This window comes from Passer domesticus, chromosome 13 (assembly GCF_036417665.1).
Source record: "Passer domesticus isolate bPasDom1 chromosome 13, bPasDom1.hap1, whole genome shotgun sequence".
In the NCBI taxonomy this organism is placed as follows: domain Eukaryota; kingdom Metazoa; phylum Chordata; class Aves; order Passeriformes; family Passeridae; genus Passer; species Passer domesticus.
The window spans coordinates 18,825,420-18,840,664 of NC_087486.1; the positions used below are offsets into that span (position 1 = coordinate 18,825,420).

At 53.4% G+C, this 15,245-nt stretch overlaps 1 protein-coding gene and 1 long non-coding RNA gene across 2 annotated transcripts; one reads left to right on the forward strand and one right to left on the reverse strand.

Annotated features, from left to right (window-relative positions):
- The first annotated feature begins 5,580 nt into the window (after window positions 1-5,580).
- LOC135280129 (uncharacterized) lies at window positions 5,581-8,006 on the forward strand. Its single transcript, XR_010347187.1, has 3 exons — window positions 5,581-6,083; window positions 6,291-6,389; window positions 6,479-8,006. It is a non-coding gene; the product is annotated as an uncharacterized LOC135280129 (long non-coding RNA).
- Window positions 8,007-12,419: 4,413 nt separating this feature from the next.
- On the reverse strand, window positions 12,420-15,013 carry TLX3 (T cell leukemia homeobox 3). Its single transcript, XM_064387882.1, has 3 exons — window positions 14,584-15,013; window positions 13,957-14,200; window positions 12,420-13,401 (listed from the first exon to the last, which is right to left on the reverse strand). Exons 1-3 carry the CDS (start codon window positions 15,011-15,013, stop codon window positions 13,191-13,193), a joined length of 885 nt encoding a protein of 294 aa, XP_064243952.1. The 3' UTR covers window positions 12,420-13,190.
- Between the last annotated feature and the right edge of the window lie 232 nt (window positions 15,014-15,245).

Below are 15,245 nucleotides of genomic sequence, written 5' to 3' on the forward strand. Positions count from 1 at the left end.
GAAATGTGCCATTGGTTCCAAGGGCTAGAAGCTAGAATTATACAAATCCAGAAAAAAAACCCAAACCAAACAACAAACAAAAAAACAAACCCACAAAACAAACAAACAAACAAACAAACAAAACCCCAGGAGCAATATATTAATTTTTATTGTGGCTGTGATTAATTACTTAAATTTTGAATCGATTCTTCATGATTAGGGATATTTCATTCAAGACTGGATTACTATTTAAACGAATTATCTTAGCTCAAATAAGGCTTTATTTGGGAGAAATTTAATACCTGTATAATTAGACACTGAATTAAGATGACCTTGCCATGGAACAACTACATTTTAATTTACTCTTCATAATTAAAAGCAAATCTCTAAATACCTAAGGCTGATATTTTTTAAACACCCATTTAAATCTTCCTGTTGTTCTAAGCGAACGTCTTAAAACGCCCGAGGTTGGTACCAAAAAACTTGTAACCCTGAGATCCCTTGAAATCTGGAAATACATTTTTAATTAGAGAACTCAGGTGCTATACTCCGTGAGCTGGGCAAGCACGGCTGAAGCAGCAAGCCTTGCAATCCTTTTTAGGACCAGTTTAAGAGCGGAGGCATGGGGAGACAAGAGGGTGGACAGACAGGCTGTGCCCCCCCGAAAGGTGCTGCACCCCCCGAACTCCCAGCAGGAGGAACAGCTCCTGTTTCACAGCTGGTTCCGGTGAAACCAGCTCTGCCATACCGTATCTGGCACCAAAAACAGCAACGTGCAGCTTGGCTTTTGCACGAAGACAGCAACATTTCCAGCCTCTCCTTCCCCTCTCCATCAGCGGGGGGTTTGGCTGTCGCATCAGAAGCGACCCTGCTATTTTAATGCCGCCGTAGAAGAGGGCTGTGCGCGGTGGGGTCTGTGTTGCTCCCTGCAGCTGTGGCAGCTCGGCCCGGGGCATCCGCAGCAGCCCCGCTCCAGACCGGCCGTGGGACCCGCCGCAGCACAACCGAGCGCATGCACTTGTGAGGATGAAAACTCAAACTGAAACGTGCACTGAAGCATTTGGCAACCAACGGGATTGTGAAATGGGGCCCGTGAGCCAGATTTTCAGTGCATCAGAACAGCTCTATGAACGCTCTATCCCGCTATACGAGGCATCGTCGAAGAGCTCCGAAAAGACCCGTGCAGCAAACATCACGACACGGCGAGTTCCTCATGCTGCCCCGAATCTGACAGACCCTGCTGTTCCTGGCACTTACACAGAGAGAAGGGGGGAAATTCCCTCCTGGCTCTGCCTGGGCTGCGGCAGGGCTGATCGGGAGCACATAGCCCGAGTTTATTGGTGTTACTCAGAATTGACTTTGGCCTCTAAACCAGAGCTGACTGTTGCTCGAGTACTTACTGAGCTCGGTGCAGAAGGCTGCATCCTCGGCTGCTTCAGTCGCTCTCAGCCCATTCACTCCCTGGCAAGAGCGATGCCAATTCCGATCAAACCCTATTGTACGCTAATGACATTCAGGCGGCACCAGCCAAGCGCTGGGAGCAGCTGAGCTCTCCCACTGCCTGGTGGGTTCAGGAAGAGTTACAGGTGTAGGTTTTGGCTTGGCTGCTTTGTTTTTCCTCATCTATTTTCATACGTGTTTGAGCCTTTCATGACACGTCACTGAATTCCAGACACAAAAATTATCTTAAAGGAGATTTATTATTTTTGGGATGAAGAAAAAAAAATGCTGCTCTCTCCCCAAGTGAAATCTATAGAAGGTACAAGCTCGACTCTTCCACAGTTCCTCTAAGCACAGCCCCTCCAGCACAGCCCGCACGGTGGGTGTCAGTGTCCCTCGCTCCCTGGGGGCAGCGCTGGCCACCCCCAGGGCTGGGCCATCCCTCCGGCGCTGGGAGGCGGCGGAGCTCCCGCGGCAGCCCCGGGGGACGGGCGCACAGGCGGCCGAGCAGGTGGTTGCACACGCTGCCTCTCCCACCTGCTGCCCCGTGCCGAGCCACAATGAACTTGTCAGGCCGTGCTATTGTCACCGAGAGCAGATGTCGGCTGGGCAGCGCGGCCCCGCTTCGCCCGGCCGTGCTCGCTGCGAGGCGCTGCTGGAGCCGCTTCTCGGAGCCTCCTCTTGTTCGGGGGGGTTCGCCTGCGTTTCCTCGGACTCCATTTCTCTTTCTGGCTTCCACCCACTTTCTTCAGCTGTTCCGTAACCCCTGCTTACTGCACTCTGCGGGATTTTTGGGTCCTTCTTGCCGAGTTTTTTTGTTTGTTGGTGGTTTTTTTAAAAATATTTTGGGGTGGTTTTGTTTGTTTGGGTTTTTTTTTGTTTGTTTGTTTGTTTTGTTGGTTTTGTTTGGTTTTTCTTGTTTTGTTTTGGTTTTTTTTTTTGTTTTTGTTTTTGTTTGCTGTTTTCTGTCTTGCCTAGCGGGATGGTGATTTCTCCACGGAGCTGTCCCAGAGCTCGCTATCCAGTGGGACCCCAAAACACTGCACAGTGCACTGTGCACTCCCTCCCTGCCCTTCAGCAGGAAGTCATGCCGGGCGATTTCCATTTCTAAGGCAGTACCCGATTGCTTGCTCACATACAGCCCCACTGCACTGAGGTTTTAAACACAAAAAAGATTCCTTTTCCACCTGAAAGTCCAGCAAAATCCCATGGTACAGCTTCCCACTGCTCCAGGTATCCTCATGTCTCTTCCTCACCACTGCAGCTCTGTACAGCGCTTCCCCTGCTCTCTCCCAGGTTCCCATCACTCCCACTTCCAGCTTTGCTCTTGTTAATTCCTGGCTTTTCCCCTCCTCAGTTTTCTGTGCACGCTCAGAGGTCTGGGATGTCTTCTTTCTCTGATCTTCCACTGCAGCTTTCCCAGTTGCTACATTTCCATCCCCTCCTGCCCTCCAGTCCCACCAGCTCATGCTCCATTCCCCTTCAATCCATCAGAGTTTTCCCGCCTCACTCAGTGCCACAACCAATGCAGCCAGAGTGTGGATCACACCTCATGCATTTCTGCCTCTGCCCTACTGTTAATTTGAATTGATAAGAAGGAAAAGTCTTGGCCAGAGAAGAAGACAAGAGCAAAGCAACAAACACCTCCAAGAAGATGAGCCAGCGCTAAGGGAGGTGTTCCAGCTGCAGCTGGGAAACTGTGGCCTGGCATCCAAAGCAAGTCGGGAAGCAGAAGTAAACAGAGATGGACCAGACTGAGGGAGGGTCTCTTTTTTCCATCTGAACTAGTGAACAGTGATTTGTGTTATGCACGTCAACCCAGTTTCCTCTGGTTTCACTCCCACTCATGGAAGTCTCATCTGAGCTGTAGGACCACAAGTCTGGATGGACAAAGGGCTGACAGACTCTGCTGTGTGTGGTGTGACAAAGGTCTTTGCAGACCTAGCTGGGGACCCTGCAGAGCAATCAGGGAAAACCAGTTGTTCATATGAATCTTGAGCAGTACAGGAAGGGTAAAAACTTTATTAGGAAACAGATATTTGTGCCAGAAGGATCTCCCTCAGATCAGTTTGACAGAATCAGTCACACAGGAGTTGGAAGCCCCATCTAAGAATGTTTTTGGAAAACTGCCTGCAGCTAGAAGGAAAATCCTGACATGAGAAAGGGACACAGGCTGCTTTATTTTCCCTGCCTTATTCCCCATGGCAGGGAAAAGGGGCAGTGGTTTCACCCCAGCCCCTCCATGCAGCAAAAGTACATCCTTTCCCCTCTGAGCACTTGGCTAGAGACAGAGAAGGTCAGCTTCACAGAGATCAATGCAGGGAAGCCACAAGCATGACAAGGCAGAAAAAAAAACCCTAAACCCCCACAATTTCTACCCTTGATGATTTAGAGGAGGATCACATTTCAGATCTCCAAAAAAGGTCCTGCAAGCATTTCTATCCTGAACAATTATTTCAGGTACTCCAAAATATTTCAGCCTAGAAAGGGTGGAAAAGGCTTTTTGCTTGCTTGGGCTTTCAGAGACAGTCTCCTTTTTCACATGAGGAGGTAGCATGGGGCATGGATGCACTGGGCTTGAAGGCTCTAAAATGGAGTTTCAAAGTGAAACCACAAATCCTGATGTGCTGATTCAACACAGCCTTCTCCACAAGCCCCACACTCACCATTGGCCTCCTGCTGAATAAAGGGACAAATTCGAGTTGAAAGCATTCCTGATGAACAGTCTGAGGACAGGGGAGCCTCCACAGCCCATGACAATCTGGAAGCAATGCTGGGTACAACAGCTGCTCCGCTGGAGCACTGAAATGGCAAAGCTCCCCAGTGCAACACGACAGCTTCAGCGAGCAAGTCCCCGACTGTGCAAACTGTTTTCAGAATCAATTACCCATCTCAGCTTCTCTGGGCAAGAGGCAACATCCCACTTTTTTTTTTTTTTTTTTCCCCCTGTAACCCTACAAAAAGAAAACAGAGCAACATGAGGGTGCCGTTTGAGCAGTGAAATGCTGAGGGGTCTCTTGAGTCCAGGCAGAGAGAAAAGCTGGGAACAGAGGAAAGCTGGGAGCAGGGGGCTCAGAAGCTGTCAAAGCTGACTGAAAATAAAGGCTGGGGAGCTGGACAAGACCAGAAATAGGCAGACTGTGACCTGAGAGACAACAACATGTGCCTCAGCCAGGAGCAGAAAGGCAGCATGGAGACAGGATGCCCACAGAAGACATGTCACAAGCACGAAAAAGAGTATTTTTAGAAACTCCAGGAAAAGCATGACTAAGTACTGCTTTGAAGTTCTGCTCAGGAGCACGGATTAGGATAATCCATGATGCGGAGTGCAGAACTGCAGCTCCCCAAAGAGATTTTTAGGTGCCAGAACCAAAACAAGATTAATTACCACAACATCTCTGTTGCCTATGAAGGAACCGTCTCCTACACACCACCCTGCAGATGCACCCACCTGCCTGCCCACATGCCAACCTCAAGGGTGTAAAAGAACAAGAAAAGGGATTTGATGAAAGATCTAGAAGGATCACTGTTTCCTCTTCCCAGTCTGCAGCTCTGTGACAGCTAAAGCATCCCCATCTTCTCTGCTTCTCCTGTGCTGCCAGAGCCAGAATTGGGCACAACCAGGGAGGCAGGAGAAGAGCTGGCATGAAGGAACAGCACAACGTGGAGCCTCTGCCTGTGGGGAGGCTCCTGTAGTCAGGAGGCTTCATCCCAGGCTGTCCCTGGAATACTTTTTGTCCAGATCTAGGAACATTTTAGCTGTGCTAAAATTCCGTATTTTCCAGATTTCCAAGGGAAACACAGCTCAGGCCATGGTTCATGACATACCTACCTGCAGCCATGGCATGAGAGAAGCTACTGTCCCACCCACTTCAGCCTCATGCCCTCCTGGCAGGGTGCCCACCTGGTGAGGCTCACAGCACACCCCCAGCCTTCACAGGTGCCCTTGCAGCTCTTGCTCCATCCCACCAGTCCAAGGGAGTCGAAGGCTTCTTTAATTATTAACTGTTTTACTTTGGTTTCCCACTCCACTTGAGAGCATGGGCTCTCTGGAGGCTGGGAGCAGCCTAAGAGGGCAGCAGCCCTGGTGGGAGCAGCCCAGGACTGGCACCAGCCGTGCCCACCTGAGGCTGGCATTCCCCCACAGGCTGCTCCCATCACCAGTAATGGGAAGGGTGTGTTCGGGTGAACAAGAGACTGGCATGTCTTTACATTATAGCACCAATTAAGTTCTCAGGGTCGTGTCCTCAGCTGATGTAAAGTAGATGAGATGCACTGAAGTTAATGGATCTTTGCTGATTTACACCCTCTGAAGGGCTGGCTCTCTGGCTCGTATAAAAGCTGCTGAACCATTCCAGCAACCCCGGTGTTTAACAGCTCCATACTGAGCCAGCCTTCTCTATCACTCCAGTCCATAAACCACAAGCTTTATTTACTAATAATTAGTCCTTCAGTCAAGTTTCAGGGTCATGTTTTAAGAACTGCTGCCCTTAGAGCTGATGTGGAGTTTTGAAGAGACCTGAAGCAGAGCAGAGGCACTGCCAGGCTGCCCTGAAGATGCAGAGGGTCTTTCACAACCATGTTGGCACCTACTGCTCTGTGGAAGTACCTGGGAGTTCAGCACCTTGAACTGAAGCTGAGGGATCACTCTTGCAAACACAGAGGTGATTTTAACCCCATAATTTCAACAGGCTCCTAAGCTGTGCAAAGATTAGTTTGGGTGCAAGTCTCTGCCCGACCAGAGCGCAGTGTAAATGCTGGGGGACATCAAGCTCTAAAGCAGGGCCCAAGTGCATGAAGCAGCTCTGGCACAGGGCAGGCAGATGATTTGGGAGGACAGACTAACAGCTACCTTCATTTTTTTTTTTCAGTTGTACATAATCACTGGTCAGAAAAATGCTGTGAAGCTGAGTCACATCCTTCCCTTGTGTGCTGCTCTCTGAATACCCGGGTGTCACAAGTGTCCTGAGGTGGGTAACACATTAGTCCAAGTAGGAGGCTAAGCTTGGGAAGAATGGTGGATAAAACTATGAATAAAATAGGATTTTTCTAATCATAGATTAAAACCCAACTTCCCAAACATTAGCTTCAGCTAATGCTCCTCTTCTTCCTTCTCTGTCTGGACTGAGTGAAGAACATCAAGTGCCTTTCTGCCACCAGAAGGAATAAAAGTTCTGCACAGAGCTGGGGAATCACGACAGCCTAGCACACAAATGTTCTGAACAAGGAATGTAATATGGGCAGCTCTCACTGAGACGGTTCTTGTGCAATAACTTAAACAGTACAGATTACTACTTGGGGAAATAAAAGAAAACATAACTTTGAAACTTGAAAAGCTCTTCCTTCATTGTAATCAATTGCAATAATCCATGTCAGTGATTTAGATGAAGATCAACTTTACCTTTCTTTGCTGATGACACAAAACTAAGAGCAATAAAAAACTTAAGTGCATTTGTGCACAACTAATGGATTGGATGTGGCATGTGCCAATGGAAGTCAGTATGTATAATGCAGCATATACTGGATGCCAAATTAATGGGATCATTTGGGCATTCTGGAACACTTGTGGCATTGAGTTTAAGTCATTTAAGGAGTCTGGCAGAGTTTGATATCCTTCTGTTTTCAAAAGATTGAGGAAGCCTACTACTTGTGTAGGCAAGCCATGGTATGAATTTTATCCCTGCTGTCCAGCTGCTACTCAGTCCAAAGATGAGAGATAATAAAACCAAGGGAATGAGATCATGCCTGGTATCCCTATTAAGAAATATAAGAATGCAGATTCACCTGAACAGAGAGCTGAAGGTGCAGGCACACAGATGATGGACCAGACGGTCCAGCCTCCTGCTAAACGTGAGGACCTTCACCAGGCCACAGGGCTCACACTGATTTTCCACTGCACTGCTTCCTACTTGGACTAGTTCATTTTGAAGAAAACTGATCATAGCACGGAGTGAAATGCATCTCACTGCCAACGTGCACCATCCAGAATTACCTGATGAACTGCAGGGATTTGTTCAGGGAGCTCAGATATGCAGCAGAGCTGGAGACAAGGCAGTTTTCTCCCTCTCACCCATTCCAGCAAACTGGCCCAAGCTAGGGTGAGGCACAGGGACAGAAGAAGCTGTCTCATCCCTGTGGTCCTGCCACTGGGCAGAGCAGCACAGAAGGAGCCAGCAAATTGCACATGCTGGTAATAACAAAGGTCCTGCTCTCTCTGCCTCTTCAAATGGAAGTGGGAGATACTCCACAGAGGTGCAAAATCACTCCCTTGAACTCCCAGGAGGTAAATACTTGCAGGCTCAGCTGAGAACATTCATCAAAGACCAGCACAGCACCCTTGATGTCTGTATAGATACTGCAGATGTTACTGGGAGATCTGTGGAGTCCACTATCCACAGGCAGATTTCACAGTTTGCTTTATTTTTATCTTTTGAAGAATCTCCTAAGGTCTGAGCTTGTGAGGGTGTTTAGAGTCTGCCCAACTCAGCACCCCAGCAAGCTCAGGCCCCACTCAGTGAAGCACAGTCTGTGGACACCCAACATCACCTACACCAAAATGTCCAAAGCCAGGCTGGACAGGGCTTGGAGCTGTCTGGGCTATGGAAGGTGTCCCTGCCCATGGCAGGGGGTGAAATGGGACGAGCTGTAAGGTCCCTTCCAACCCAAACCATTCCATACTGTGATCACACAGTTTGTGGGGCTGAGCAGGAGCACAGTTCACACCCCTCCTGCAGAAGTGTGGAAACTTCCATCTGTGCTGCCTGAAGAGCACAGATCCCTCTCAAAGGTCTGCTTGGCACTCCCAGCATTTCCAGCTCTGGGCACAGCCTACAATGGACATGTGGACATTTCTGAATGCATGATGCAGAGATGCCTTTAGGCAGCTGGCTTATTTTGTCACAATGATCTGGGAAGACTATTTTATTTCTTATCCTTAAATTAAATCCATGGGAGTATTTATCTAAATGCCATTACTGCTCTGACCTTAACAACAGATTTTTAAGATATCTGAAATGTTTAGAAATGCTGAGACTCCCTCAAAAAGGGGAGAAAGCACATAGGTGCCAAACTGCCACAAACTGCACGATAGCTCTGCCCATCAAAGTCACCTGGGTGCCTACAAGAGGAAAACTCAGATACCCAAAACCAAGTGGGCACCAAGTAGAAATATTTATTTTGCTTCCATGTCTGGAAAAAGATAGGCGCTTAAAAGACTCAAAAGACTGGACAAAGAAAACACACGATGTTGAAGGGAAATGCTCCAAATAGCCTAAATCAAGGGTATAAATACCTCTTCCTCAAAAAATGCCCACCTGTGCAGAAGCAAATACTTCACCCACCTGGTCCAACTCAGGCAACATAAGGAGGGAATCTACTGACTGAGGAGGAACAGCTACATGAGCAAGTGCTCACCTGGGTGAGTCACAGCCCTTAAATTATTATTCCTCAGCAGCGGGGATGATTTCGGTGCAGAAATACCTGCTTTGAGGAAAGTTCAGAGGTGTGATGTAAATTTCAGTATTATTTATGTCAGCTATAAATGAGCTAAATTATGACCTAGCTGAGCAAAACACTTTTGTAAACCAAGGCATTGAATATTGTGTAGTTTGCATGTTTAACAGGACCAGGCTTTCATCACAGAGTGGGGGAGAGCTAATAACCCATTGATTTTAGGGCCCATTTAGGAAAAGAATTGCCTATACAGATTTGATCACCACGCATTACTTTGTAACATCTAATACCCTGGGCACAAAATAATGCTGAGAGAGGCAAATTGTGGAGCCATTTTTATCCAGAAGGTTTGTGCATGAGGGCAAGGCACGGCACAGGGGCTGCTTTGGGCTGGGGCTCACGGCAAAGGCAGGAGGAGCTCTGAGGAGATGGCTGATGTTCCTCCAATTTGCCAAGCTCTGCCTTCTGCATCCACCCACAGAGCTGCTCAGTCCTACCTGGGAGATCATTCACTCAAACAATTAAGCAAACCTTGGAAAACAACCTGTCCAAAATTAAATCCCACTGACAGTTCAATAATCCTTAATTCTCATTGCATTTTTCCATTCTTGTTCAATAAAGTTTTTCTGGGCTTAAAACCTCCAAACTGAGGAATTTGGGTACATAGCATGGGCTTTTCAAAACATAAATTCACAGAGGTATTTCACTTGCAGCTTTAAGACTGCTGGGGAAAGATCATCCAAATGCTAAGAATTATCAATTTCATAGCAGCATCAAGCGTCAACAGATTAAAACTCATCTTGATGGGATGTGCAGCATCTTCAGCACTCTCAGACCATACCTCCATCACAACTTTCACTGCCTACACTTAAATGACTCCCCCTGAAACAGCCATGCTGCAGTACAGCTGCAGGAGCTTCTGCTGCCCTCACCCTGCCTGCACACCACCGATCTCTTCCTCAGCTGACTGGAGTGCTTTAAGGAGTCTCCCACGGACATAAAAGAACATTTAGTGATGAGTGGGGAGGTGGAAGATAAACCATGCTCCCCCCATGCTCCCCCACAGCTAGCCAGGGCCTGTTCTGCCAGAAGGGTGTTTCAGAAAGTGGGAAGTCAAACGGCTGCCCATACACAACAGATCGACTTGAGTTGTCCACGCCACAGCCCAAGTGCAAAATGTGGACAGGACAATCAACAGGATCAGGACAACAGCCAGCCCACCCCCAAAATGTTTCCTCTCCTCCACCAGACACTCACATCCTCCACAATTACAGTTCCTGGAATAAAAAAGCTCAAGCTGGCAGGGTCTAAAGTCTGACCTGTCAGGTCCTTTCAGGCATCTCTCTCTCTGCTGACAGACCTTCAGAGGGATAGACCGTCAGACAATCCTATCACACCTGAACCAGAGCAGCAGGGAACATCCTCTCATCCACAGGGAGAAATACCCTGTGTTTGTTCCAACTGGTGTTTCCCTGAGGCTCCTAGAAACACTGGATTAACTGGGCAGAGTAATTGGAGGTAACCCCCGCTTGTGTCCCCTTCAGCACGACCACACACGTCGAACCCCTGTACCGCCCACGCACTCTTGTCGTAGGAGACACGGATGCACAGCCTGTGTCACTCATCCTGAGCACAGCTCAAAATGCACCTCGAGACAGCTCCTCAGGAACAAAGACACCAGCCACAGACACCAGCAAGCCCAAGGCAGCTCCTGGGACATAAATCCCGCTATTTGATGACTACTCAGATGGTTGAAATGGAAGTTTGGTTGTGATTTATGAAATCCTTTGACAAATTGGGGTGCCCTGAGGCTCAATCGAGCTGCCTGTGGCACAGCCCACGGGCAGGAGTGGCGAGGGGACCTCCTGGGCTGTCCCTGCCGAGCTCGGACCCACTGGGCACTGCCGTTCGTTACAGGGCTGTAAGCACCCTGTGGCTTTGCGCAGGATCCTCGCCCGTCACAAAGCCGGTTCCTGGAGAGTGCAGCAGCGTTTTGTTCCCTGCAAATACACTGCTCCTGGGCTTACAGCAGTTTGGGGAAAACTGCAGGGAAATCGGGAACGTAGAGGCTTGTAGTTATGGGATGTTCGAGCATTTAAAGAGCAACGTTGTACTGAACAAAACGCAGTTTTACAGATGTTCGACGGTGCAGATAGAACGCAACACCAATACACACGTGCCCATGTATTCCATCCCCATTCAGAGCTGGATTCTTCCCCGCTTTCACAGACACTGGGCTTTCTCGGGGCTGTTCTGTGTATGGTACCCGGGGCTCTCTCCCTCTGTGCCCCGCTTTGGCTGCTGATGCGGAGGGGAAGGCTGAGGGCCGGCAGCCCCGGCATCGCCGCACGGCGAGATAACGAATGCATCAAACGGGGCCGGGCTGGGGCTGGGCCGCAGCAGTGGCGGGGAGCTGCTGGGGACAGAGGACCGGAGTGCGGCGGTCCCTCGCACTCCATCGCCCGGTATAGATTTCCCCGTTGTTTTTCTTTCTTCCCCGCCAGAGACCTCCCCTCGATCGGTGTTTCAGCTTAGGCTGCACATTCTGGCTGGTGAATGGCACCTGTCGGGCCCAGCACCACCATCCTGGTGTGGCTGGATTTGGCCCTGCCGTGGGCCCTCCACAGCCTGCCCCCAACAAACCAAATCGACCGGAGCCCGTGCCCTGGTGCCGCTGAGGAAAGAATCAGTTAGGGAAATTATTTTCTCCATCCCTCGTCCTGCATGGCTGCCTGGCCCTTAAGTGCCCTGCGCCGCATCCGCGGCCGGGACCGGCAAGCCCGGGAACGGCGTTACACTCCTGCAGCCTCCCGCTGACCGGGGCCGGGATGCGGCCGAGGCAGCGGCAGAGGCCCCCTCCCGCGAACGCGGCCACGGGAGCGCCGGCTCCTGCCCATGGCCGGGGAAAACCCGCCTGGTCGCGGCTGCTTTCTAAGTGTCCGTTTTGCAGCATCCCCCGTTGTTGGAGGCCAGAGCACCCGAACCCGAGAACTACGGGAGGTTGTTCTTAAAAATTCCCCTGCACAACGGTGCTGGGGGCGAGCACCGGAGCCTCGGCCGCAGTCACCGCCGTCCCGCTGCCGGCGCGTTGCGCGCAGAAAAGGCAGCAAAACGAAAACCACCGGGCTCCGCCGGCGGGCGCGGCGGGACCGCGTAGCTGATGGGGAGAAATTACCGGGGACCGGCATCAGCGTCTGCTCCGGGGGGCGACGGCCCCGCACACCCCCGCCCGGCCACCCCTCGGTCCCACGCGGCGCTACCGACGGTATCCCAAAGCCGGGATCGCTGCCGGCCGCTTCCCCCCGCAGCGGCGGAGAGAGCGGCAGCACCGCGCACAACCGCGCCGGCCCCGCCGCAGCCTCGCTCCGACTCCGCCCGCCGTCCCGGCTCCACTCCCCGGTCCTCTGCCGCCCCCATTTCGGCTTCTCTCCTCCGTGCCAGCCGAGGCTCTGCGGCGGCCGCCGGCCACCGCCCGGTCCGCAGCGCCCGGCCCGGCGGGCTCGGCTCGGCTCTCCCCGGCGCGGCGGCAGGCAGAGAGCGGAGAGACATTTGTAAAGAAAACGTTTATTTACACGTCTCGGCAAGTACAAAGTATTATACATGGTCTGTGTCAACCCCAAATCTTCTTTATTATGAAACATAAGGCGCTTTCTCGAGAGCCGGTGGCGCAGGGAGCGAGCGCTGTTTCGGGGCGCTAAAGCTCATCGGCTGGGAAGGTGAGGACAGAACGGCGTGTGGTGCCTGGAAGGAGCCCTTATTACTACGGTGAATAGATTACAGCTGACATTAACTTCACCTGGGACAGATGGGAGCTACCGCTTTTCAGTTTAATAGGGTTTCCGAAGCTAATGAGTCATCACCGGCTCCACCGAGTCCCCTCCGCTAAATGATAGGGAGGTATTTTTTCTTTACACTATCCTCAGAACAGGAAAAAAAATAGCCTTTTGTTCCAAAGCCAACACAAAATACCTATGTTCGGATTTCGATATAAATAATCGAGGTTTTATATAATTCCATATTAATAGTGCCCAAAATCTCGATGCATAAATAAATTAAAGTATTAACACTTCTTACAAAAAGTGACATATTTCCCTTCCTAGTGGAACATCGACACAAATATACAAGCGGCTCCTCTCCGCGCCGACCTCGGGGAAGCGGCTCCGGGCCCGGCTCCGGTCGGACCCGATCCCGGTGTCAGCCCCGCTGGCGCCACTCGCCGCCCCGCCACCCGCCCCGTCGGGGGAGCCGCGGCCCCGGGGCAGGGGGAGCCGCCGGCCGTGCTCCGCGGGCCAGTCCGCTGCGTGCTCCGTCTGCCGGGCTCAGACGAGGGAGGTGACCGGGGGGATCTTGGCGCTCTCCTCCTCCCAGGGCTGCAGGTTCTGCAGCGCGAACAGCGACGAGTTGTGCAGGCACAGCGGGTCGGGCTGGATCGACTCGTTCAGCGACTTCTGGAAGGCGTCGTGCTGCAGCTGCAGCATCAGCCGGCTCGCCTGCTGCCGCTCGGCCTCCCGCTCCTCCGCCGTCTGCCGCCTGCCGGGGGACACGCTCAGCCCGCGCCCGGACACGGGGCACGCTCCGCCCGGGACTCCGCGGGGAGCGGCCGGCCCGGGCTCGGGAACAGGCAGGGCGGCCGGCGCGTCCTTCCGGGGCCCGGCACCGCCGGGCGGGCGGCCACCGCTTGACCGCCAGCGGAGGGACTGTGGGCGGCGGGAAGAGCCTGGAAACCCGCCGTTTCCCGGTAATCCCGTTTCCAAATATTCCCCCCTTTTCTCCCAACATTCCCTCGATTTTTGTTTTTTCAAATTGTTTCCCCCTTTCTTCAAAAAATTCCCCGTTATTTCGAAGAATCCCTCGTTTTTTACTAACAATTCCCCGTTTTCCGAATGGGGGACTATTGAAAAAGAAATATATAAAACCAATAATAATTATGATAGTATAATAATAAAAATTCGCCCCTAACGGTTTGCCTGCCAGGATCTGGCAAGGGGGGCGATCCCGGCCGGAGCGGGACTCGCGGGGCGGTGGGCGGGGGGCGCCGCCGGGGGCAGCGGCAGGACGGGGCGGTTCCGGGGGCACGGGACTCACCGCCACTTGGTGCGCCGGTTCTGGAACCAGGTCTTCACCTGGGCGTCCGTCATCTTGAGGGACTTGGCGAGGGCAGCGCGCTCGGCCGAGGCCAGATACTTCTGCCGATGGAAGCGCTTCTCCAGCTCGCAGATCTGCACCCGGGAGAAGGATGTTCGCGGTTTCTTGCGCTTCGGCGGAGTCCGGTTCTGGTAGGGATGTCCGATCCGCCGTGTCACCGTGAAGGGCGTCAGTGCCGCCGCCGCTGCCCGGGGGGGAAGCACAGGGGTCAGCCCCGCGCCCGCACGGTGCCGGCCGCCCCCCCGGGGCCGCCGCTCTGCCCGCCGGCCGCCCGCGCCCCGCCGGCTCCCGGAGGGACCGCGGCTCCCCGGGGTCCCGCTTCCACCTCTCGTCGAAGAGCTGCGGAGATGACCGGGGCCCGGCCGCCCCCCAGGGCGCCCCGCGCTATCCACGCCGTGAGGAGAGCGATTTTTCGGCTCGCTGCGAGCGCAGGGGAGGGAGGCATCCAGCGGCCGGCTTTGCTTTTATTCTTACTCGCATTATTGTTATTATTTCGTTTTATATTTTTTATCGGCCCTTCCGTTCGTTGTCGGGAGCCGGCTCGCGCGCTCCGCCCCGGCGCCTTACCTGTGAACCTGTCCTTGACGAAGCGCCTGCTGCTCTCCATCCAGGGGAAGTTGAGGCTGCCCAGGCTGGGCACGGCAGGCATGGCCGGGATGGCGCTGGAGATGGGCGGCGGCACGGCCCCGGGGATGGGCCTGTGCGCCGGCACCCGGATCACGCCGGCCGGGGCCAGGCTGAGGTTCACACTGTACGATCCCGAGTCCTCGAAGGGCGCGGCGATGGCCGGGAAGGGGGCCGGCAGGGCCGGGTAGGGCGCACCGCCGCGGCCGCCGGGGCCGCCCAGGAAGGTCGCGCCGTCGGGGCCCCGGGGGGGCGGCGGGGGAGCGCTGTCCTGCTCGGGGCTGTTGAGGATCTGGTCGATGCCGAAGCTGATGGGCTCGTGCTGGTGCTGGCCCTGCGCCGGCCCCGGCGGGTCCATCCTCGGCGGGTCCATGCTCCGCCACCGCCGCCCTCGCGCCGCTGTGGAGGCGCCGCCGCTCGCGCTGCGCTCGCGGCCCGGCCGGACCCGCCGCCGACACCAAACTTTGCGGAGCGCGCGCGCGCCGCCCCGTCACCGCCCGGGGGCCGCCGCGCGCCCCGCGCCGCGTGCGCCCCCGCCGCCGCCATTGGCCGCCGCCGCCCGCCCTCCGCGCGCCCATTGGCTGCCGCCGCCCCGCACCGGCCTC